Source organism: Pongo abelii, chromosome 4, assembly GCF_028885655.2.
Source record: "Pongo abelii isolate AG06213 chromosome 4, NHGRI_mPonAbe1-v2.0_pri, whole genome shotgun sequence".
NCBI classification, from domain to species: Eukaryota; Metazoa; Chordata; class Mammalia; order Primates; family Hominidae; genus Pongo; species Pongo abelii.
The window spans coordinates 117,863,257-117,889,629 of NC_071989.2; the positions used below are offsets into that span (position 1 = coordinate 117,863,257).

A 26,373-nucleotide genomic window follows, 5' to 3' on the forward strand; every position below is an offset into this window, starting at 1 on the left:
AGAACAGAAGCTCCATGAGAGCTGTGCTTGTCCTTTATTCATTGCTATATCCCCGTGAAGAACAGTGTCTGCACATAGGATCTCAAAAACTATTTTGAATCGGTGAATTGTGTAGATGTTTTTTCTAGGATTCTGCTGTGGTTTTTTGTAGGTCTACATTTTGGCTCCCCGAGGTGTCGTGTCATAAATTCATGAGCCAAAAGAAACGGAAAGAATAGAGTGGAGGGCATCAGATACTCTGGGCTTGAGGTTACCACCACCCAGCATAGATGGTAGAGGACATCAGCGACCTGAAGAACCCAGAGGCTTCTGGGGAGGATGGGCAGTCACCATCGCTTAGCCTCACTTCTAGGTGGCTCCTCCACTGTAGTTGTTTTAAATGTGATTGTTTTCTGGAAGCAGCTGGAGCTGACTAGAGTCAGTGAGCATAGGGTTTTACCTTCTGTAAGCGAAGCCTGGAACTTGTTTTTTATGTCACCTTTTTTTAGTGGTCACTCACTTCTTCACATCCTTCCTGCTTTTGACTATTTTCTTGTAATACAAATCTAATCACTTCTCAGATGAAAAATCCCATTGCCTACTGAATTGGTTCAGACACTGAGCATTCAGGTCCTCTGCAGCCTGGCCTCTACTCACTGCAGCCACCTGGCTTCCCGTTGCCCTTCGTGCCTTTGGACAGGTGGGCCACCCTCTCTACCTGTGGGCTGAGTGACTGCTGACTCAGCTACCATATATAACATGAGGCTAATGTTATGTATTGCTGTGTCAGGTCTTTTGCTAAAAACAGATGAAATCCTATTGTGAAAGCCTTTTGAAAACAAAAGCACTCTGTAAACATACCTTGTTATCCTAATGACACTTACTCCAAATTGGTTGCAGATTAGGGTTTTAGCGGAGGGAATAGAGAGCAACTTAACAACATAAAGATTTGACCAAGAAGATTAAAAACTGATATGTTAATAATGCCTATTGATAACTACCATACTGGCTCATATTCAGAACTGAATACTTGGCAGTTTTGCATTATCATATCAGTTGGTGCCAGTTCTTGTGTTAGCCTTTGATTCTGAGCACATATTTTTAACAGTTGTTTAAAAGCCCACTAGTAATCCAAGAGGAAGGATTGGTCCATTCAAAACCACTTCTTTAAAGAATTCTCTAACCTGATAATAGAAAGATAATCATTGAAGGTAACTGTTGTGGGTATTGATTCAAAGAAAGCTGTACTTACAAAGTGTCCAGTATAATTCCATGCTTATACTAAAAGAAAGACCAAAATGACTCAATGAATAAGTGCAGAAGCCAGACCTAAGCATTTTGGTTTGGGTTCTTGTTTCTGTGTGCTAGAAGCTTCCAATGTGCAATAATGGGCTGTTCATTTGGAGAATGCAACTCATTTTTCCCCTTGAAATAATGTCAAAATAGACATAGGTTCCAAGCAAGACCTGAAGTCTGCATTGGCCTGTATTTAAGTAAGCATATTCCTAACCACCACAGTATTTCATGAGAAATGTGTCTGAAGGCCACCTTAGCATGATAAGGACACATGTCTTCCTGCCTGACCAACTCCTTCAGCACCATGATAGAGAGTGCCCTTGCTTGGCCCTCCTCTGGGCTGCTGTCTAAAGGTTTCTCAATTCTAAACCTCAGTTGGTTTTCTTGACTCCTGGGATAAGGGGTTATAGATTCGAAGAACAGTGAGGGAGGCGAGTTGCAGGCTGCAGGTATGATAACCCACTGAGGTGGTTCAGCAGTTCCAACTACTAGTCCTCAGATTCACTGTCCAGATCACACAGGGGAGATTTTAAACTTAGAGACTTTTACAGATTTCCAGATCTCTGAGATTCTGATTCTATAGGGCTGGGGAGGAGAGCCTAGGAATTTGTAATTTTTAAAAATGTTTCTCATGAAATTGCTGAGTTATCTCCATTTCCTAAATTAGGAAAGTAAGAGTTAGAGCTAAGTTAAATGATAAAAATAAAATCACCCAGCGGTAAATGGCAGAAGCAGGCCTTCTGAATCTCAGGCCTTCTGAATCTCAGTGCTGTGTGTGGCCTCAGAGGGTAGCATTTGACTTTTTTAGAATTACTAAATTTGTTTCTAAAAGTCCAAGCTTTCAGGGATTGCTCTATATTAGCAGATGAGTTTACATTTTATATAGACACATCTTGCTTTTAGGCAGACATGTCTTGCTTTTCTGCTTTATATCAATTTTTGGAAAAGATTATATGCCGTATATTTGTATTCAGATGAAAAGGGGAACAAACATCTCTTGAAGCCCTGCCTCACAGCGTGCTGCGTGGCCTTGCCCATTCCAGCCACTGTCTACAAACTTACCCATTAGCCTTCCTATTCTGTTGGCCTGTCTTTCAACTCTTTTCCTTGATCACCCCCTTTCCCTACACTATGAAGAGCTTGAGATACTACAAAGAAGCTTCTGTAAAGGTTTGAAACCTAGGGAACATGAACACTACTGAAATACACTAAATGCAAAAGCCTTGTCATCAGGAAAGGACCATTATTTAAGAAAAAGGGAGATTGGGTAGAGAAGATGCTGGGAGGATCTCATGGGAGGACAGATGATGAGTCAGGCTTCTGAAGCTGGAGCTGCAGGTTCAGCCTGGAATAGAGGGACAAAGAGGAAGCTGGATAAGCTCAGCTTCATGGAGCCATTCTACTTGGAATACATACTTTAGAAATGTGATATGTACTTCAGCTTTTTTTTTTTTTTTTTTAGATTATTTCCACAGCTTTTATATTTAGACATATTTATTTTATATAAACATGATATATATATCTTAACTCTTTCTCTATGTAATTTATTTTGATTTGTGTTTAACTGTTTCTTGCAAATAGTTAACCATCATTTCAATATCAGCACCACTTACTGAATAAGATTTTATCTCTCCACTTGTTCATTCTGCCTCTTCTTTTCTTATAAAAGGCAGTTTGAGGATTTTACTTTATTTTTCTTTCTTATAAGAATTGAGTGGTGCTTTATTGATCTCCCTAGCTTCTGGAAAGGTGAAAATTGTGAGAAAAAAAAAAAAAATTCCTTTGTTGTATGTATCTAAGAACAGCCATTTACCTTCCCTTTCTTTCTGTCATTTTATCTTGTTGATCAAAACAGGATAGCTATTATTGGACATTTTAATGAGCACCCTAAAAAATGAATTTCTACTGGTTATAATACCATCTTAGGATTTATAATGAAGCATGTAATTTTCTAACCTTTCCAGCTGCCAGAATGCACTAGAGATGAGTGTTAGGTATTTTCAAAGAATCTGAGTGGGTTGGAGAAATTTTCCCACCAGATGTGTAGCCGTGCCTTAATCTATGTGCACCTTACTAACCGTGTGAGGAGGGTGGGGTCCCATGAGTCCTGGAGAATTTGGCCAAAGTTATGGCCCCTGTCTTCCCCACAAACGGTGGTTGCACACGTAATGTTTACTACAGTTTCCAAAAGTTTACTGTTTCTTTTGGTGCGAGAGAGGAATGACATAACTCACACCTTAAGATCTTCGGTAGAGGACTGTTCACCTGCTTTTTTCCTTAAAAGAGACTGTCATGTGTGTATAATTTTCAGAATGGCCTTAAATCCTATTTGAAGTGGGGTGAATGGATAGGTGGATAGGTGGTAGATGGAAGGAAATTACAATTTCCAAAGCTTGGTTTCTGAATTGATATATTTTTTGATAAGTTATAGTTTTATCTCTGCTGGAACCATCAGTCAATACTCTCCTTTTTCAGCCATAAATTGGAGGGGTTATCTCCTTTAGTTTACAGTATTTTATTTTACATCAAAAATATTTTTTATCTTTTCTCTCCTGGCTAGGTATCTATGAGCACAAATCCATAGCTAGTGCAAAGGTAGGAGAAGGAAGCTGTTAAAAGCTTAAATTTTGGAGTCAGATGTCCTGGGTATGAGCGTGTCTCCTTTGCTTTCTAACCATGAGACTTAGAGCAAGTCACTTAGCTTTCTGAGTCTCAGGCTCCTCCTTAGTAACATGGAGATGGTAATAATACTCACCTTAGAGATGTTCTGAGGATTGGAGATAATTTTAGTGTTAGTAAAGCACTTAGAACAGCGTGTGGCACATAGTAAGCCCTTTGAGTGCTTGACAAGTAAAGGTTCTCACCTGTGATAGTTCAGTCATGAACAATGGCGATTGTCACTAATAATGAGGTGAAAACATTGCCAGAGTAAATCTTGATGTCACTTTGACTTATTCCTGATATTTTAGGTTGGTACAAAAGTAATTGCAGTTTTTGCTATTAAAAGTAATGGCAAAGCTACAATTACTTTTGCACCAACTTAATACTTTGTTAATAATTCCTCAGATATTTAAAAATAACATATCTAAAATTGTCTGTTTGCCAGGCATTGTGCCAAGTGCTTTACATGAACTTTATTTAAAGCTCTCACAACAACCCTAAGAAGGTAGGCAATATTTTCATCTCATCTTACAGAATAGGAAAGTAACTGACCTAGAGATATGATAGATAACTGTCTAGGGCACACAGCCAGTAATGTGGTCCTGGGAGCACATGCATGTGTGTCTGAGTCCAGATGGCTTCTCAGAACCTTATACTGTCTTGCATGGGAACAAGAAGGGAGAGGGAGCCCTGAAAATGTGAGGGAATGCACTGTCTGTTTTTCTTGTGTCTTCAGTAATAATAGGACACCTACGGAAGGATATCCCAACCATTGGCGGGGGAAGACTAAGGGCTAATCCAGGATCGCTGGTGGTCATTGCTATTTGAGTATAAGAGAGAATGCTTTGTGATAGAGATTTTCTCATATATTTACATATTTTAATACAAACTCATATACCACCTCAACTATTTCAAAGGTTGTTGTGAGATAAAATGAGTTAATTGATGAAAAGCATTCTGCACAGGATATGGCACACAGCAAGTGCTCAACAGGTATTAGCAATGACTGATACTGTCACTGCGGTTGACCCTCAGTCTTCAGAGGGACTCTTCACAGGTCCAGCTTAGCTTGCTGAATTTATAGAGGTTTACTCAAAGTCACATAAATGGTTCATGGTAGAAAAAATCATTGGTCTGATCCAGCTTTCTCTAAGCCCAGCTTTATCTGATGGCTTCATTCTGCAAACCAAATCATCTTTCCCCATATTCCACCAAGTTGCTGGAAGAGCCTCAGAGGCCCAGCTTAGTCTATGAGCTGAATGTTGGTTTTATCCCCTGAATTAAGTTTGCAATGGGTTTTCTCTGTGCAACTTTTGAATACGCCAGCCTTAAGTAATTCAGCCTCGAAAGTGATCTAATCTGTTTTACAAAGATAGTTACCTACCACAGTGCTTGGCACAATTTCAAAAGTTGTAAATTTTCTTCCCCACATCCTCCCATTTTATGGAGTCCAGATATTACTAATGCATTAATGAATGTAAAAGCAGTTCTTCCGAAATCTGTTTACTCTCCCGGAGCATACAGTGTGACTGCTTGAAGGTATCTGTTTTCCTGCATGCATATTCAAGTTAAATTCACAGTTTCCCTACTTTGAAAAACAGTTTTCTTGGAAATAAAATGTCTAGACAGACTTTGAAACTGAAAAACTGCTGCTTTGCCTCAGGTATTTTTGCTTGAAAACTGATACTTTCATGAATATTTGATTTTTTAAAAACTTGGACAAGATGATTGCTATTCCAGTTCGTTTTTATGAAAGTGATGTAATTTTAGTTTTGAGAGAAAGTATAACTTTTTCTATCAGTGAGAGTTAATTTTTATGACTTTTATCTCTATTTTTATATTGTCGGTTTAAATCTCTTGTAGAATTCAAATGTAGAATTCCAAAGGTGTTTCCCTCCCCACATTTTTTGTCCCCTTCTGTTGCTATAAAGGCCTTACGAATTCATTTTTCCAAGAGCAAATGTGTTGCAGGAATTTTAGCAATGCATGCTATCAAGTGATATGTAAGGATGGACCCATGAGTTAAAATGGCCAAATGCTTTAGGTTAATAGTGATAGGTGCTTTTAAAAGAGCTTAATGAAGATGGTTTCTAATCTGTTAATCTGAATGCAGACTTTGTTATGATTTTGATGTACAACTCTAGACATATAATTTAGGAGTTCCCTGAGTCTTTAGCTACAAAGTTGTAATGTCAATAAAGGAAATTTATGCTAAGGGCTTCCTGTGTGCCAGACACTTGGCCAGATCTTTGTTAAGCTATTTCATTTCATTTCATCTTCATTTTATGGAAAAGGAAAACTTGGTTTTGCTGAAACCCACAGCTAGTAAATTGCAGAGCAAAGATCCAGATCTCCAGCTGTCTGACTCCCCACTCAGGCTCTGAACCGCTCTTACTACATAGCTCGTGCACTAGCGCATTCTGCCCTACAAGGCAGTGCGAAGCTACTTACATAGTATTTTCAACAGGTTAATCCACACAGTGACTCCATGAAGGAAATAATACAAGCATTACCTCCATTTTACAGGCAAGAAAATAGATATTTAGGAAGAAGAAATTACTGTCCTAAGGTTTCACAGTTGGCGTATGATAGAGTCCTCTTTGTTATTCTTTTGGAGATCTAATGATACCATAAATGAAGGGTTTTCCTATGTGTTATTTTTATACTACATGGGGAGGGTGTTTTAAATGTATTGAAATGAATTAGAAATTTTTATCATATGATTTAAAATTGCTGTGTGTATCATGTGGTCTTGTGATGACTCAGAATTCCTTAAATGACTTTTCTCTTCCTTCAAACAAAATCTTAGCAGTACCACTACAAAATATCAGTGTGAAACATCATAACATAGGTTATTCCAGCCAAGACTCTGAGGTGAGGACAGCTTTAAACTGTTTAGGCACATTAAAATCAAATCAGTGGTGGAGATTCTGGCAGCTATTCAGGAAAGATGTCTCTTTAGTACATTAAAAAATCTTATCCCCTAGTGAGGATGATCAAGTGTTTGGGCATATTCCTGTCTGTGGCCAGAGAACAGAGGAAAGAATCAGTTTTATCACAGTGTCAGTGCTGAGCAGCACATGACTCTTTTTACAAAAACTGTATGTTTCTTAATTTTTCCAGGGATTTTTAATTCGTTTATCTTATCATAAACACCTTCCAACTTTAGGAAACATAAAATTTATTAAGATAATTGTATTTTAAAATATTCAGAGGCCTAAACCATTCATGACATTGATACTTAAATGGATATGAGAAATTTTATTGCAAGGAAAGGTATACTGACCCTCTTAGCTGACTTGTCATGTTTAGTATTTTTATTTTCGCCTGCCTATCAACAATAGCTTCTGCAGTATCAATTTAAATGATACATCAAGCTGGTAAATGTGAGCTGGCCTACCAAGTGAAAGCATAACTAAATTTAAATAGCTGTAATATAAAAATAATGAATCAGTATATCAAAGATTAAGAATGCAGTTAGCAAAAATTAATGTTCAATAAAGAAGCATGTGTGACTTTTAAGTTAGATGGTATATCATTCAATGACCAGATAAGGACTAAGTTCAGGTGCAGTTTATTCAACTGATGTGTGTGTTTGAAAAATAAGATGAAAACACAATGCTTTATTTGAAGAAACTTTAATAAAACAATATATAATGTATGGACATAAGGAAACCGAAGTCCTTGGGGATTATAGGGGAAACCAAGGCATGAGGTTACCTAACAAGTAACCTTAGAACATAATCTTACCTGGCTCAGTACAAGTAGGAGAGGATGGTAGCAGGTGAATGGGCAGTGAGCATGGACCTGAGGAGAAATGAATTTGCCTAACTTTCTTGCTAAATAAATGTGCTTTTGGATGCTGACATCAAGAGAGTGGTGTGTGAAGTACCATAAATATTTGCTTTATTGTCTGCGTGGTGTGACTGCATTCTGCTCATTTGCAGGTGGGCAATGGGCATTCCAATGAGGCAGCCTTGATCCTCCACAGAAAAGGGTTTGATTGTCGGTTCTCTAGCAAAGGCACAGGGCTGTTTTGTTCTACTACTCAGGGAAAGGTAAGTTGAAAAGGTTATTTTTGCTTACTGTTAGTGTGCTTTGAAATCCTCTTTCTGCAAAGGATCTTGACAATAAGATCATGTTTCATTGCCTCTTTACTGTCTCAGTTTCGTCAGTCTGCAAATTAGTTTGAATCTCCCCATCTGAAAAATGCACTTTCTCAAAACTTCAGCCTCCTTTGCTTGTCAACATCAAAAGGCATAGCTGGAATTTATGCACATTTGAAGGCAATGCTCTTGTTATTTCCTAGGCCTTCTATTTCCAGCCTACGAAGTGCCTTGCTCCCAGTCCCCCAGTTTTCTCCTCCCCTGAACCACACATGCTCACATATCATCTAGTTCAGCATTGGTAAACCTGAGTCCTACAGAGGCCAAGGCAAGTTTATAATAACTGAAGCTTATAGAGGTAGCCATAAAGAAGCAACTGGGAAAATTGAGACTGTAGGCTAGTGGGATAATCCACCCACAGCCCAGGAGGCAGCTGTACATAGTGCCAATCAATTGTTTTCCCTTGGGAAATAAATGTAGGTCTTGGTCTTCTGATTAATGCAGATTTGCATATGAGTCAACACTGTGCAGGCCAAACAGATCCTTAGTCTGAACACAGCTTGCTGGCTGCCTATTGTTTATTTCTCTTCAAGTTGGTCTTTCTGGCAGTTCCGTCAAGCCTGTCCTTGAAAGGAAACAAACCTCCAATCTCCTGCCTCTGTCACTGAAAGGGCCATGACTCAGAGAAGGCAGCTGGGCTGATTTAGGTACACAGGCAGGTCTGCCTCACCAGGCAGCTCAGCAGACCCAGCTTTCCTCCAAAACCTCATAAATAATGCTGTAGACCAGACTCAAGTGATTCAGTTCCAACCCTACAAATTAGCATGTGTGTGGGGTCCAAAAAGATAAGAAAAATGTGGTAGGAGCCCTGAACCTACTTAGATAGATTAGCTTCTACATTTCTTTTACCCTACCCTGCTTGGAGTTGGTGCCAAGAAAGCACTGATATTTTTATTACTTTTTTATTATACTGTATTTGCACTCTATTTTATTGTTGATGATCTAAGTATACTTGGTTCTGAGCATTCTAACATTAAGACCTTGAGTCATAAGGGGGTTATCAAATCCAGAGAGACAGATAACATGGCAGTGGTGAGGGAAATACTTTCCAAATGACCTGTCCACCTCTATAGACTGGGACTCAATGATGTAATGATCCTTCCTTGTAGTGAGCCTGTATGCTCTCTCTTAACTCTGTTGGAACAGGAAAAAGTGGTTGAGGACTACTACTGTTAGGGATAAGTATTGACTAAAAGAGAATGAGGATGTTTTTAAAGCTTCTTGGCCATTGGATGTCCTTTCTTTTATTGAAAAAGCCCCTGTGCATGATAAAATTCTCAAGCAATACAAAAAGGAATGCAGAATATGTTGCTCATGACCATTTCTGGTTTCCTGTTTCCTTCCAAGGATAGTCTGTATGTTCAAGCATGTATATATGTATATTTAATTCACCCTTTTTTCTGTGAAAGAGAACTTATGTATGTATATTTAATAACATATATGTATATTTAATCCACCCTTTTTTCCTCAAAAGAGAACTTCAACATACAGTTTTATTCCTTCTCATACTAATTTTCACAGAATATATACTTGTGCTGCTAATCTTCAAAGTTGATCTAAATATGTAAATTTTATCATTTACTTTTCAGATATTGGTACAGAAACTTTTTAACAAGTTTATTGTCGAAAGTCTCACACCTTCATCATTATCCTTGATGCATTCACCTCCCGGCACTCAGAATATAAGTGAGATCAACTTGAGTCCAATGGAAATCAGCACATTCCGAATCCGGTTGAGGTGAACCTGACTTCCACATTTGGATTGGGAATCATTGGCTTTTATACCTTTCTTGGTTTGACGTGCAATAAAGAAGCACATTATTTTAGCTTCTGGCTACTGTGAGAACATGAATTCTGTGATTCTGTGAGTTTTTTCTTTTTTCTTTTGCCAGTACAGTAAAAAAAAAAAAAAAAAAGCCATGCTATCAATCAAGTTTCTTTTTTTTTAAACTTCCTCCCATGAACTACCACCATCAGTATGAATTGATGCAACAAATGAAGAAATATTTAAAGACAGCCTCTCAACAGATTGTATCTCAGGTTAAATGCTAACTAATTATGTCTGTGTTGGGGGTTGCAAAGAGATTCTTAAAAGTATCTGTGTGCTGATCATTAGTTTTACAAAAACACCTATTTGGCTGAAATGGAATAAAATGTTTGTGGGTAAAAGCTAATAGCCAGAAGGGTTGCAATCATTCATACTAGTTAGAAAAATTATGTGTTGAAATAAGTGGAAAAGTGCAATCCATCCACCCTTATGATTAACGTAGATGATTTTTATACCTTTTTCTGGTGTACTTCTTGACCTCCTTCCCTTCCTACGCTTTCTAAGTATTTCCAGAAATACCTGATTTTGAATCATTCAACAGTAGAAAAAGAGGCATATTTTCATTACTTGACAATGTGGGATGGGTGCAATTTATTCCATCTTCACTAAAATAGAAGCAATTCCATAGGTACCATAAACCTATTTTAGGTACCACAAGGTGTCTTTTTACACAGCTCATTTGAATACAGGTGTTCTGAGAGGGGGTTTCTATTTTAAAATTACCATATCAAAATAAATGTGCCTTATTTTTTTATAAGTCTTGTTAAATCAGTGTCCATATTACTGTTTGGGGAAGGGGAATGTTGCGGGGTCGGGGAGAGGGTGGGTACTTTCTATGACACATAAATTGTGTAATTTTTGCCTGACAATGCTGGCCACATTCTGATCTGTTTCATTAAATTTGTGGTGATGTTACTCTAAACATTTTGACTATTTGAATGTACTGAGATGTCAGAAAACAAAACAAGGAAGGAAAATATTGTTAATTAAAATATGCTGCTGCCAAGGAAACTGCAACTTGAAGCAAGGATTTTGTAAAATGCAAAATCCAGCTACTGTTTCCATTTCACAGTAGTTAACTATATTAAAGAGAGAATGCTTTAAAATTGGTCTTGTTTTGAAACCCACTTTTATGTAGCTCATCATGGTTTATCTTTCTAAGGAATATGTTTGTTCATTCAATTCTCAACTTTTGTATGTGCTAACCTTAAAGTGAGGTTCTGAGCCCATGTGCCATTACAGTGCTTTTAATAAAATTTATTTGGGATTATTGTTTCCTTGACATTAAAATAAGAGCGACATTTAGACTATTCAGTTTTAGCATAGAAAGGAGTCTTTGAGTATGTACAGTTTTGAAAATTCTCTTTGAGATAATCGATTTCATATTCTGTGGCTTTCAACCTCAATTTACCTCTTGTCATTCCAACATCTTTATAGAGAAATAAAAACCCAATTTCTCTTTCACCATTTAGTTTGATTATCATCTGGATTTTCACTCAAGATGCAGCTCCTAAGATTATTGTTATGTTAAATTCATAAACTCCTTCACCTTTAATAATTAAGGAAACAATACCAGTGTTGATAAAGATATTACAAGGGGTAATTTCATGCAATAAACATGTACTGTAAGTTTTCTTCCACATTTTTTGGGAAAAAACTAAAAAAAGAAAAAGGACTTCCTTTTTGTGGACATCTACAGATGTTAGGGTTGCCAGAAGCAAATCCCAGGAATGAGATCAGTATTTTCATTGCATCTTAAATGTATAACCTTCCTGTGGGAGTTCAGTGTGTTCTGTGGTTAAGTGGGTGTGCTTAATCATTCTTGAAATTCTGATCAGATGAAATAAAAAAAACATCTTGATGCAATAACAGTGGTTTTGCCACTTCTGGTTGTTTGAGATGGATCTGTCCCATGTCAGTCTGGGGTTTTATTCAGCTTGTGTTGCTACCAGCAGTTCACAGGTAAAGCAGAAATTCTCTTTAACCAGCAAGTTTCTGCTTTTTAAGGTTACTTTTAGAATAAATCATCAGGGAAATAGAGAGGATGCTTTTGCTTTGGGTTGTAGTCAAAAACTGATTAAATAATTTAATGTCTGTGGCACACAGTAAAAACCATACACTTCAGTTGTGATCTCAGTGGCATATTTATTTGGTTAGATTTCGTTACATTTATTATTACAGATGTTCAGTTGACCAAGTAGTTCAGTGTTTTATTTCCTTTTTTTGGAAATTTTAGTTTGAGTGTGTGACTGCAGTGTTCAAGAACTCAGCATCCTTGTTTTCTACAAATACTGATTAAAATAAAATGCTGTAAAATGTGTTGTAAAACATTATCATGATCTTCCCATGCCTTTGTTGTACTTGTGCCGAAGTGTTTTTATATCCTTTGTCTGGAAGAAAATGTTTGCTTTCATTTTGATCATTTTGTTCACCTTGGAATCAACAGGTTTTGATATTTTCTCTTGGAAGATTTTATATCTTTTTGGGAATATGTAATATAAGATCTCTAATAAAAGATAATCTTATCATGTACATGGTGCTCTAGAGTAGTTCTTAATCCTATTTTGTAAACATGTATTAAAACATAATGAAGGGGTAGAGGGAGTAGTGAGGGTCTGTTCTTTGTTCCTTCATGATGGATTGCTTTTTTTTTTTTTTTGGACACAGAATCTCGCTCTGTCACCCAGGCTGGAGTGCAGTGGTGCAATCTCAGCTCACTGCAACCTCTCTTCTCCTGGGTTCAAGCGATTCTCTGCCTCAGCCTCCCAAGTGGCTGGGATTACAGGCACCCACCACTACTCCTGGCTAATTTTTGTATTTTTAGTAGAGACGGGGTTTCACCATCTTGGCCAGGCTGGTCTTGAACTCCTGACCTCGTGATCCACCCACCTCAGCCTCCCAAAGTGCTGGGATTACAGGCATAAGCCACCACACCTGGCCTGGATTGCTCTTTCTTTAGTCCAGTTGTAGTTAGAAAATGTAGTTGTAGAGTGAAGATTGTAGATGGGTGGTGGTAAGTGTTACATCTGAGTTTGGAGGCACCTTTCAGCTTGAAGTCTAGGGACCTTCCTAGAACCTGTGTCCCACGGGGCCTTCTGAGCCCGTTAGGAGGTAGGCAGATTGTGGTCAGATTCCATATATAAGCAGGACAAAGTTGCGGAGGGGAGTAAGCTCAGACATGAAGCTAAGAAGGTCCATGTGAGTTGATCTAGAAGGGAGGGTGGGTTGAAAGAGTCGGATCTGGAGGCACCCTCCAGCCTGCTGGCCCAGACTACTGCACAGCTTCAGTGACTTTAGAGGAGTCCCCTCAAAGCTGAGAGGCAGGCGCAGGTGGAGAATAAATATTCAGGGAGGTACACATGGGTTAGCCAGGTAAACAGTACATGTTAACTAGGAAATCTGCACTTGGTTTGGATAACTTATGCAGTAAAGAAATAATCCACTTAAGGCCAGGTGTGGTGCCTCACGCTTGTAATCCCAGGACTTTGGGAGGCTGAGGCATGCAGATCACTTGAGGCCAGGAGTTTGAGACCATCCTGGCCAACATGGTGAAACCCCATCTCTACTAAACATACAAAAATTAGCCGAGCATGGTGGCAGGCACCTGTAATCCCAGCTACTTTGGAGACTGAGGCAGGAGAATTGCTGGAACCCAGGACATGGAGGTTGCAGTGAGCTGAGACTGTGCCACTGCACTTCAGCCTGGGCAAAAAGAGTGAAAATCTGTCTCAAAAAAAAAAAATAATAATCCAGTTATGTACACACAGGAGTGTAACAATCTATAGAAGTCAGTAAAAATAGATGTCATTGAGAAATAATGAGACTTGTCTTTGGCCCCACAAAATTAGATCATTAACATGTTAAAATAATTTGAATATTAAAATTGGTAAAGAAAAATTTAGGTGGGCATATGTTCACAATGCCTTTTACAAACCTTCGAGTCAGACTAACAAAGGGCAGTTATGATGTTGGAAAGTTGGATCACAGGGCAGTTGAAAGAATTGGCAAGTACTCTGTTACTACCACATATCAAAGCAGAAAACAAACGTCTTAAGAGAGGTTGTAAAGGGCGAGATTTCTCCAGCACACACTAGATGGAGCAAAAATAGGAAACTGTAACTATCCAGTAACTAATGTTCAAGGTAGATAGCACTCCAAATACAGCTATTGCCGTGTATGAGATGCCATCTAAGCTCTGTCTGGATCTCTTGGTTTTTCTTTCCCCTGAGTTGTCCTCATTCTTGGGCGAGGTCTGCCCACTGAATGGCAAAATGGCTGCCAGCAGATCCAGACTGGCATCCAGACAGCTCAGAGACCTCAGTGGAAAGGGTACTTTTATCTACACTTTTGTCTAATTTTTTCAGCAAATGTCCTGGGATTAATGTCACTGGCTCTCATCTGGCTCATGTGCTAATGATTATGGCTAGGAGTATAGACTTAGCTTCAACTGAATCGCATGGAGAAATGGGTGAGAAGTAGTGCCCCACCCCCAGCCCAAAGAAAATGGAGTTCTACAACCAGAGAAACAGGAGTTGGATGCTCAGATACTTTGGATACTAGGCAGGCAAAATACAGTAGAAATACATTGCAGAGGAAAACCAAATGGAGATTGTGGATTTAAAGGAAGCTGAAAGCAACACCCAGTTTGAGTTTCAGGAAAGGTCCCATAGAAGAAGTGAACTTGAGATAATTAATTCTTAGAAGACTAATTTGATTTTAGCAGGTAGAAACAATATGTGTCCCCTGTTAAAAAAAAAAAAAAAGGCGGAGCAGCGGGGGGAAGACATGATAACAGCAAATCCTAAAAAACTAGAAGTAGTATCTTCTGTCTGAAGCAGTGCTGTGCTATAAAGCTTTCTTTGATCATGGAAATGTTGTTTATATTTGCTCTGTCCAGTGTGGTAGCTACTAGCCTCTTTTAGCTCTTAAATATTTGAAATCTGATTAGTGCAACTAAGGAACTGAGTATCTTAATTAAATGTAAATAGCAATACGTGGCTACTGTGTCTGGAGTGCATAGTTACATATAATACATTAGTAGAAAGTACAACTGAAAATACAAGTTAAGGCCACATTTTGCTAGAATCCTGCTACTCAAAGTGTGGTCCTCATCCCAGAAGCATTGACATTGCCTGAAACATGTTAGAAATGAAGACTCACAAGTCCCACCCCGGACCTACTGAATTGGAATCTGCATTTTAACAAGATTCCCCCAAGAATTCATGTGCTCATTAAAGCTGCCCTAGCACATTTTTCAAGAAGTCAGATCTCTGCCTTGTCAAACTTTTCTAAATAAGTCTTAAGTCCCACCCTTACAATCTCTACTGCCTGAAAACATCCCATAAAATCTGTGCACTTGTCCTAACACCAACCAATTACAAGCTATTTCCGGCCCTGCCCACTTCTAAAAAGTGACATTCAAAAATCTTCCTTGTTAAAAATCTTCTGTTTATCCTGGAAAAACGTAGACGCCTATTAACTTGGATTAACATAGAAACTTTTGCCATGGCCTAAAAGCCCTACCTGGCCTGGTCCCTGCCCTTCCACGTATGTGAACTTTATTGTGTGTGTTGCTTAAAAATGTATTTCCTGACTCAAGCCAGTCTTGCCTTCTACCACTCTCCCTCTTACTGACAGTTGTCTAGGATTTTCTGGGTCTCTAGCTCGCCAAGATCATTCCTCTTAAGGGCCTTGTGCTTCCCTCTGCATCAAAGGCTCTGCTCTCAGACCTCCCTATGGCAGGCCTCCTCCTATCCTTCTCATCTTAGTTCAGTTGTCATCTTCTAAGGCCCTCTTCTCTTGACCAGCCACATTATCAGAGTCCTACCTCCACTCCCTCACTGAGTTATCTCCTTTTTCTTACAGCAGAGCCAAACCTGAAATTTTGTTGGTTTTACTTCCCCATTAGAATGTAAGCTCCTCTGAGGGCAAGAACTGTAGCCATCTTGCACTGTATCCCCACGCTTGGAACAGCAGGGGTTCCATAAATATTTGTTCAATAGATGAATAGTGATTACCACCTGTAAATGTAGAGAAACAAGAATTATAATTTCAGAATATAAGGCTGCAAAATCTCTTACATCTAAATATTTGTTTGTTCGTGTTATTTCCCTGCTCAAAACTCTCAGGGAATTCCCATGGCCAGTAAAGAATGTATAAATTTTCAAGCTGTATTCCTAATCCCCTCAAAGGATATGACCTTGTGGAATATACTGAAAGTTATTATCAACCAAAAGCTGCCCCTTCACCTTCTTCTTCCTAACAAAACTCTGATTTTACTCTCAAGTATCAGGTAGCCGTGGGTCTCAGAGGGTGAATCGTGGCTGGTCTAAATCGATCATGATAATTTCCTTCTCCAGGCTGGATTATTGATTTAGGAATTGACATGTGATACAATTCTGGCCAATCCAATTAGCTATCATGGAAATTAGTTGGGAGCTTCTGGGACAAGCCTCTTTCCTCCCTCTTAAAAAGGGGAGAGCATCTTACTCTCGCATGACCATGTTCAAAGACAGCATTGGGTAAGTGTTAATGATGGAGCTGCTGCAGCCATTTTGTAACCCTGCAGGGAAAGCCTGAGGACGAAAGTCGACTGGATAAGTAGAGCCTTTGTCCCTGATGATGCTGAGCTGGTGAATGAACCAATTCCAATTTTCTCGTTATATGAAGTAATTACTCACTTGAGTATTTGGAGTTCAGTGTTACATGACAAAGAGCTAAAAGCATTTAAACCAATGCTCTTGGGTGTCACCACTGCCCCAGCACCACGCTCTTACTTATGTAGATGCTTTGCTGAATGGGTACATGTGGACTTGAGTGACTAAGTCCACTCAAATGGACTTGATTGCAGTCAGTCCCTCGGAACATGGCCTCTTACTTTGTCTCTCCTCCCCTCACCCCTCGCACATTTTGCTCAAAAATTTTAATAAACTGCACTTTATTACATTGCAGTATCTTTTTTCAAACATAAGGTGTGTAGATGGGTTTTTAAAAATGCAAAGTGAATTAAGCATGTGGGTACTAGGGAAATGCCTGAAGATTTTAGAGTTCCTTTAGCATATACTCAGAGAGTGTTTTAATTCAGATGTGGAATTGGGTCTGGCTCCTGTGTGGCAAGATGACCCTTCCAAATGTCAACCAAAAACTGGAGGTAGAGGGGAAGAATAAGTAAAAGGGGCTGGGGTGGGAGCAATGAGTCAGTGGCAGGTAGTTTCTTTGAAGTATGTCAAGTAACTCTTTCAAGTACTTTGAGACTTTTTCAAACATCATTGAGAAGCTGTCTGTGAATTTCTAAATCTACAAAGGAGGGAAATTGTAACACTATTTAAAAAGGCCTTTTTTTTTTTCAAATTTATTGTTAGATTGACATTGTAAAAGGGCCTATTTTATGGGCTTTACATGTAGACTTGGGTTCTTGGCTCCCAGATGTTTAAATTCACAGTTTAGCCTTAGGACTCATTTTCTGGTCTCAGAGCTAAATGACAATGCTAGCAAGCAAGATGTACCTATAGGGTCTGGATGTGTGAAACACCAGTAAAATAAAACGGAACCCTCACTGGTTGGCGTTCAAAGCTTGATCTGAAGTTGGGGGTAGGTCTTTGTTTGGTCTGAAACTCCCTCCTAGAACTGGAGACTCAGAGCCTTTGTGTTTCTTGGGATGGATTTTTCAGCCATGTGCAGGACTGAAATAATTTCGGACCGGCTATATGGAAGTGAGTGTTCCAGAAAAACCATTTGAGTCATTCATTTACGTATTCATCTTCCTAAATGAATTTTCTAAGTGCAGTTAATAAGATTACTTTGAGGTTAAAATATATTTTCTTAAGTAAAATCTGCAAATTCATCCTCACTGAATTTGTGGGGTACCTTTAAGAGGAGCCTGAAGGCAATCAGTTTTCACTTTTGCGTTGCGCCATCAATGAACATTAACTGAATTTATCATTGAAGCAGGGCAGTTGTGCCAGGCTCTGAGAGAGGGGGATTCTAAGAATCCTGCCCTCCTATTAGTAAGGGAGATAAATCCCAGTGCAGTTAAGGCGCCAGAAGATGAGAGCAAGAGGGTCACATTAGTGGCACAAATGACAGATCCTCTGGGAGTACAGAGGGAAGGAGACTTTCCTTCCATCTGGAATGATGAGGAGGGAAGGCAAGGAGGTAGGAGAATTAGAGCTGAGCCTGAAGGATAAGTGTATCACCAAGTGGGTGTGTGAGAGGAGGGTGACTTGAAACCAACAGCACAAAGGCAAGAAATCTCATTTCTCATAGAAGTTTCATGAAGGGAAATTATTGGAAGTTTGGCTGGAAGTGTTTTTGATTAAAGACTCTGCAATCTGCATGTAGAGTTCGGATTCTACTCTACAGAAGAAAATGGGGGTGTGGCAGTGTGCCCATTAACATTGATCTGGAAACACATTTAAGTATATGAAAGGAAAAAAACATGTTTATGGTTTTCAGGAAAACTTAATATAACCACACAATTACAAATAATTGTGAAGGAAAGGGCAGATATATCTCTGAATTTGTGATTTTTTTTCCTTGCAGCCCCACGATACTTAAGGAAATTATGAAATATAAATTTCTTATATATGAGCCTGTTAGCCCCAGAACTCTATAGTGATACAATGAAACCTTATCAGTGAAAGAGCAGAATCTAATCTAAGTGTGGACAGAACATTTTCCATAGTATTAAAGTAACTAGCCCTTTTCATTAGTCCACAGCTAATCTACTTCAGAGCCATCTGTAGGGTTTAATTTGTTAACCATAAACTCAGGAATATTTGTCACCCAGAAAAGAGGTTAAAGAATTAATGAGACACATTATTAAAATACTTTTAGCTTTAAAGAGTTCTATTATTTTAAGGTTTAGTAGAACCTTGTCATCATGCAATCTCTTGGGCCTGTGTCATTGAAGTGTAATAATGATGAAGTTTTGTAATTAAGTGAAAACTACCCTAAGTGAAAGAGTAGGGGCACCTTATTCTGAATCTCACCCTGTCTCCACCATGGGAAATGAGTGGGATTTCTACAGAGTTGTGGCACATAAGCACATGCCTTAGTTAGTTCTTGTAGCTTTGACAAGTAGAGGAAACATGAAGCTCTTTGGAATACAAAATTTCAAATTAGAGGGTAACACAAGGGGCAGAGTGGCACCAGAAATAATGGTTGGCGTTTGAAACTATGCACCTGGCTTCGTTAAAATCTCTAGAAATAAACAATGAAAATAAAAGCTGTTCTAAGTTTAAAAAGAAAACGTTTGAGCACCTGGTTTCAAGGAGCCAGGCAGGAGGCTATAGGAATTCAGAATTTGCCAGGGTTCCAAATAGAAGGCAAACTGTCTGTCTCAGGCATGCAGAGCCCTGGGAGCCTGGAGTCTGATGTTGCCATCTGTGTGATTGTGACAGTCGCCTATCTGATGAAGTTTGTAAACCATTAGAGGGTGGCTCATGGCAGTGGGTAAATCTTGACTTGTCGGGGGCAGGGGAAAAAGAAAGGATTACTAAATGGTGATACCTTTGTTTCTCATCCTTTTTCAGAAGGCACAGTCAGAAGTTAAATAATGATGATAATAATGATAACAGCTAACATTTTTTGTGTCATGTGCCAAGTAGGTACTATAAGACATTTAGCATACCTTCTGTCATTTAATCCTCACAGCCACCCTATAAAGGATATGCTATTGTTATCCCCATTTTACAGAACAGGAAAGTGAAGGCTGATGAAAAACTTCTGTCTATCCAGGAGTCTGCGTACTATAGTCCACAGGCCAAAGCTAGCCCACTGCCAGTTTTTGTAAATAAAGTTTTACTGGAACACAGTGATACCATTTGTTTACGTATTTTCTGTGGCTGCCTTATGGCTGCAAAGGCAGATTGAGTAGTTTTGACAGAGACTGTGTGGCCTGCAAAGCTGAACATATTTACTAATGTTCCTTTACAGAAGAGTCGCTGCCATCTTGTCTCTCTGTAGAGGTTGGGTTCTTAACACTATCCTTCCACTTCAGATGGAAGTCCTAAAGCTGTCACTTCAGGGAGTATTTTTATTACAAAAGAGAATGGAAATGATGCAACAGTAATGGAGAGTACACCAGATTGGGATCTGGTGATCTGGATTTCAGTCTCAAATTCTGCAAAAGTAGCTGTGGGACCTTGGAGGAGTCACTACACCTCCTAAGAACTCTTTTTTCCTGGTCTACTGATTAAAGCCACACTGCCAACTTTCCAAATTAGAAGGTTTCCTAAAGACTTTTTCTGGTTGCAAAAAACTATTTTAGCAGATGAAATAAAATGCATTTTAACTGGTTCTCCATGGCAACGCTTACAGCTCTTTCCAGTAACCTTTTGAAGTCTGACGTCTCCATGTTGTGGTTATGGCACCTTTGGGTAAATAGGTATTTGGGGATGGGAACAAAATGATCTGTTTAATGCAAAACTTACTTTGGTTTTGTTTTGGTTTTGTAAATGCTGGGGTTTCTTTTCCCAGAAACAACATAAGCCTGAAAAAAAAGAACGTGAAACTTTATCTGGGGTGGTTAAAGCCCAAATTTTAAGAGTAATCTGAAAAATCTTGAAAGGATTACATGAAAATAGCTGAGTTTTGACCAGGGAACCAGCAACCACAGCTCATAAATGCCTTTGGCTTCAGATCAGTGTGGGGACCTGCAGAAGAGGAGATTCTCTTCAATTGAAGTACTAAGAGGAGAAATGTTTTTAGATCTCAAGAAATCTTAGTTTTTGGCTATCTGTGGTTAAAAATCAGTCCTGGTGTGGCTTTGCCCTGAAAGATTAAGGGAAAGGACTGCTTAGGAAAATATAATGACTGCTTCTAAGAAGTGCCTGAGCAATGACTTCCACATAGGGTGGATTTGCTAAGGTGTCTGGCGACGGGACCTTCACCTTGTTCCACAATGCATCATGGTGGTTTGAAGCAGGAAGCATGTGTAGTTTGGTGATGCTGTCTTGACTCTTCAATTTAGAGTATGAAGATTTGGAGTGGGAGCAGAGAGGAAGTAATTAAATGTATATCTTTTTAAAATGCAACCTCAGTCAAGTTTGAATCTGACAGAAGTTATGTGTATATTTTAGGAACAGCAAAATGTCAGAACTTCAAGCCCATCATTTGAGAGTGAGCTCCCATTTGGCTAATTCCACTGTGTCCTGTTGAGTCTCAGGTTGGTAAAGCACTGCAAGCACAGAGCCCGTTTACATTTACTTCCTCTTAGGATATGGGGCACAAGTAGCGACTTGAGTGGTGGCTCCTGAAAAGATATCTCCATGCCCTAATCCATTGAATCTGTGAATGCAACCTTACTTGGAAAAAGGGCCTTTGCGTATGTGATTAAGTTAAGACCGTGACAGGCTATCATCTGGATTATCTAGGTGGGCCATAAATCCAATGACAAACATCCTTATCGGAGGCAGAATAGAAGAAGACACAGAGAGGAGGCAACATGACCATGGCGGCAGCGCTGGGAGTGATGCAGCCGCGAGGTAAGGAATGCTGACAGCTACCAGAAGCTGGAAGAGGCCAGGGAGGAGTCTCCCCTAGATTCTCCAGAGGGTATGTGGCCTGGCTGATAGCTTGATTTGCAATGTCTGGCATCCAGAACTGTGAGAGAATAAGTTTCTCTTTTTTTCAACTACCCATTTGTGGTAATTTGTTACAACAGCCTCAGGAAACAAATCTAGTATCCAAAATACATTCAGCCAACCCATCCCACGGCCCCTGTGGAGAAGCACATCAGAGCTTTCCCCACCTCCCTGTGATCTTGCCAGAGAATAAAGGGCTGAGGGACTGTGCTGACTCCTGATAGACAAGGTGGTGTGCCAGGATGACAGAGGCACAGAACTAGCCAAGAACCGCTCTAGTATTGGATTCATTTGGCGGGACTACTTATTCCACCTGCTTGGAATAAAAACAGGAAGATGTTTTCATTGATTTGCCTCCATTTACCACAGAATGTTACTCATCCAGTTCCAGTTGATTTGAGTTATCTTCTCAAGATGAAATAACTGGATACTTGTCGATAGTAGGGAATATGAATAATTTTCACTTCTCAGAAACTTTTAATTATTAGGGCACTTTAAATGCGCAGATCAGTTTGCGCTCTCGAATCTCACAATAACTCTGTGAAGCAGGTCAGACAGGTATGATTATGAATCCTTTTAAGCTGTGCAACTTAAAGCTAATGAACAAAGCCAGATTGAAAGATAATTTTTCCTCATCCAGTGTCCTGCTTAAGTGGCTTACTCTGTAGGGAATGACTGACTGATTCAACAGAGAGTTGACAAATTGAAACCACATTTACCTGGAAATGTCCTTGCATGAGAATGGGGGAAAAAAGTTTTAAATAGGAAAAAAAGAGATACACCCTACCACACGCTGAAACACACGTATATTATACATCTATTCTGCCTAGAATATAATAAAGATTGCATTTCACCTTGGTGGTAAAGAGGTAGATCACTCAATAAATAGTATAGTCTTCATATGGAAAAAATTAAATTGTTTATCTACCTTAAACAGATACAAAAAATTTTATAGATTAGATATTTAATTGCAAATATATATATACATATATACACATAATAGAAAAAATACAGGAAATGTATTTTAATGACTTGGGAGTGGAGAAGGCCTTTCTACGCATAAAATGAACTTAAGAGCTGCAAAAAAAAATAGACAAATTTGGTTATAAAAATTAAAAATGATGTGGTCAAAGATGCTATAATAAAGTTAACAGAAAAACAAAACAATATACAGTGGTAAATGTTTGCAAAATATGTGCTATTTATTGATTATATTCAGCAAAGAGTTTTGGAGCGCCAGCTATGCACCAGACATTGCGGTCAGTGTTAGGCACTAAACCCTGAATAAGACAAGCAGTCATCATGACCTCATGGACCTTGCAATCTAGCCCGCATTGACCAAGTACTTTTGAGTATAATGAGTATTACAAAGGTCAAGCTGGATGCAATGGGAAAGTGTGATGTGGATAAGTCTTGATAGGCAAGAGTTAGCATCTCTAAACAACTGACAGAAATCAATGAGAAAAATATTAACCTAGAAAAGTTGAAAAAAGATATGTACTGAAAATTCCCAAATGAAGAAATAATAGTTCACCAATAAACACAGGAAAAGATTTTATCCTTATGAACAAAGATATTCAAATCAACATGACATGTAATGTTTTACCTATCAGATTACTAAAGAATCAAATGAGTTACAATAGAAACTGCAGGTGCTAAGAGGTAGGAACCTGGGCTTTCTCTCATTCTTTGTAGGAGTGTAAATTGTAGAAAATCATATAATGCCTATCAAGATTTACAATTTAAAAATCGGTTTCTCTATTCAAAATGTTATGGACTGAATGTTTGTGTTCCACCCCACAGCAAATTAATGTATTGAAGTCCTACCCCTCAATGCGATGGTATTTGGGCATGCATCTTTGGAAGGTAATTAAGGAGGGATGAGGTCATGAGAATTGGGGCTTGCATGATGAAATTATTGCTCTTATAGGAAGAGACACCAGATTTTGTTTTTCTTTTTTTCCCTCTCCCTCCACTCTATCTTTCTCTGCCATGTGAGGACATACCCAGAAGTCCTGTCTGCAGTCTAGGAAGAGAGTACTCACCAAATCGGTAGGCACCTTGATCTTAGACTTTCAGCCTCCCAAACTGTGAGAAATACATTCCTGTTGGTTAAGCCACCCAGTCTTTGGTCTTTTGCTATCACAGCCTGAGCAGACTAAGACATTGTTCGTGTGTGTGTGTGTGTGTGTGTGTATGATTTAAAAGCAAGTAACAGGAGAAGTAAGAAAAAAATGTAAGCACTGCAGTATCAATCAGAACATTATACTGGGGATTGGCAAACTCTACAGCCCATTGCCATATCAAGCCCACTGCCTGTTTTGGAAATAGAAAATATTGGAGCAGAGCCATACTCATTTGTTTATGTATTGTTTCTGGCTGTTTTTATGCTACAACAAATAGACTTGAGTAACTGCAACAGAGACTGAATGGGCTGCAAAGCCTAAAATATTTCTTATCTCTTCATTTGTTGACAGTTTGCCAATGCTTCTATTGAGATTAAAACCATAAACAACTTAAATATTCATTAATTATGTTTAATTAAAATTATTTTATATTCACAATGTGGAGTATTATGCAGCAATTGGTAGACTCTTACATATAGACATGTAAATATGGCTTAAGATATTTTGTTAAATGAGAGTTATGGCTCAATATGTGTAGCATAATTCATTTATGTAAACAATATGTATAGAGATACATACATCTGTATGCTACCATTTATAAAGTGCTAAAGTACTGCCCTAAGCACGTAACATAATTGTCTTATTATATGATTTATTACATATAACAATCATATGTGTTAGTAATATTATTTAATTTTAAATATTAAATAATAGTAATATTATTTACTATTTTGCAGAGAAGAAATTGAGGGTTAAAAGACTAATTTGTCTAATCACATAGCTAGTAAGTGACAAAGTCAGAATGTGAATTCACACTTTTCACCACTGTACTGTGCATAAATGTTCAAAAAGGGTAAACACAAACAGTTTTTACTTGCGGAGTAAGGAAGAGAATAGAAATGGAATTATAAGGGTCTTTAATTTTCTGATATTGTTTATTGTGTTTACTGGTAATAAATGATTGTTGTTAAAGATTCAAAGGTGCTTCCATTTTGGAAAAAAAAGAATGTAGGAAATAATTTCATGAACTTTGTCTGTTTATAAGTCAATGTTACTGTCAGTAAATTTTGATACTGTCACATTAATGCCAAATACATTGAAACCTGTCATTTGGGATCATTTTCTAACCATTTTAATTAAGTATGAAGAAATGATAGTTCACCAACAAACATATGAAAAAGATGTTTATCAGAAAACCCATTCAGTTTATAAATGAAGGAAAGAAAGCTTTAACTTCAATTATTTTTTAGGAAACTTGCGAAACAGGGAAAACTAAAATGTCAAAGTCTGGGGTAACCACCATGGATTCTCTAAGTTTGCATTATTCAAAGGGATATAATTTTCCTGCCATATCATTTGACAGGCATAGTTGTGGCTTGGTGGAAATAGGTTTACACTGAAAATAAATTAGATTGAATTAAATTAATGATCCGACTATAAATTTTGGCCCTGTCCTTTTACTAGCTAGGTCATTCAATAACAAATAAATTATTTAGTCTCTTGAAATTTTACTTTATATTTAAAATGGGGATGTTGGTCCCTAAATTTCTGGGTTTACATACATTAAAGCCTCTAATACATCCAGCACATTGCCAGTTATTTGCCATTTATTAAGCATCACTTAGTAGGTGCTTAATAAACACTGACTATATCTACACAGATAGAATTTAGATGGTCAAGTAGCAAGTTAAATTGGTCATCCCAGATATTTCTGTCCTCAGCTCTACTAGTCCAGAAGGAAAGTGGTTTTCTCCCACTCACTAGCACAAGCTGGCAACAGCACCATCCGGACTCAATGCTCATCACTATGGTAACAACCGTGGTCTCCCTGCTTCCCACTCAGTGTTTATTCTTCCATTTTCTCCCCACCCCCCTCAGAACCAGACTCAGCCTGTGGCTCCTACTCAGAAGGTTTTCTGAAAAGAATAGACAAATTATAGAAAACGGTAATTGGATATAATCTCTTTTTCCCTCAAAGTAAGATACCACTATGATCCACTTTTTTTTTTTTTTTTTTTTTTTTTTTTGGTAAAAGGAGCCTAACTAAATATAGTACTTCCATTCTTGTAACAACACATGATTCCTGTGTTTGATGGAGATAGAAACAGGAGGCATGCTTATTGATACTCGCTTAATCCTCATGAATTTGCTCGCTAGTCTTTAGAGCCCTACTGCCTGGGGGCATCCCATGGAGGGGACTGTGGGAGCAAAGACACAGATATAGAATTGCAGTTGGTGGATCTGAAGGTCCATGGGTCTGCTGGCTTTGTAGGAAGAGTAGGTTGACACGGGTGAGGAGGAGGAAGTAAGGCTGGAGTGCTAGATTGGGCCAAGTTGTGAGATAATTGATACTGTTAATCTTGTCCCTTTCCTAGGAAAAATCATCTCTCTTCATTATACCAAATTTCACTGTCAGGATCACTTAGGTCCTGCATTCCTTATGTTTCTATGATTGTAGCATCTGCAAGAGAACCAAATATATGTAAACTCAATGATACTTGATCTTAAGCAGTTTGCCATCTATGGCCCTTGATGCAACAGTTATACTTGTATAACTTATTTTCTTAGCTTCCGGCTTTCCAAAAGCAGACCTATCTAGATAATTATTTTTACAGGAATAATATTTTTGCAAATGTTAAGTTGATGTTTTTCATTTTCAGAAATCATGTTGCTATGCAGCTCTGCACTTATTAAATCACTGGACTTCATTTCATGGGAGGTTGGAACAGAGA

At 38.4% G+C, this 26,373-nt stretch overlaps 1 protein-coding gene across 3 annotated transcripts in view; it reads left to right on the forward strand.

Annotated features, from left to right (window-relative positions):
* The window catches only part of MAN2A1 (mannosidase alpha class 2A member 1), a 178,950-nt gene extending 166,488 nt beyond the window's left edge, over positions 1-12,462 (forward strand). For all 3 annotated transcript variants that reach the window (XM_002815774.5, XM_054555791.2, XM_054555792.2), the window contains 2 exons: positions 7,884-7,994; positions 9,692-12,462. In XM_002815774.5, coding sequence (XP_002815820.1) covers positions 7,884-7,994; positions 9,692-9,844 — 264 coding nt within the window. In that variant the 3' untranslated portion in view covers positions 9,845-12,462. The remainder of the gene's footprint in view (positions 1-7,883; positions 7,995-9,691) is intronic.
* The last annotated feature ends 13,911 nt before the right edge of the window (positions 12,463-26,373 follow it).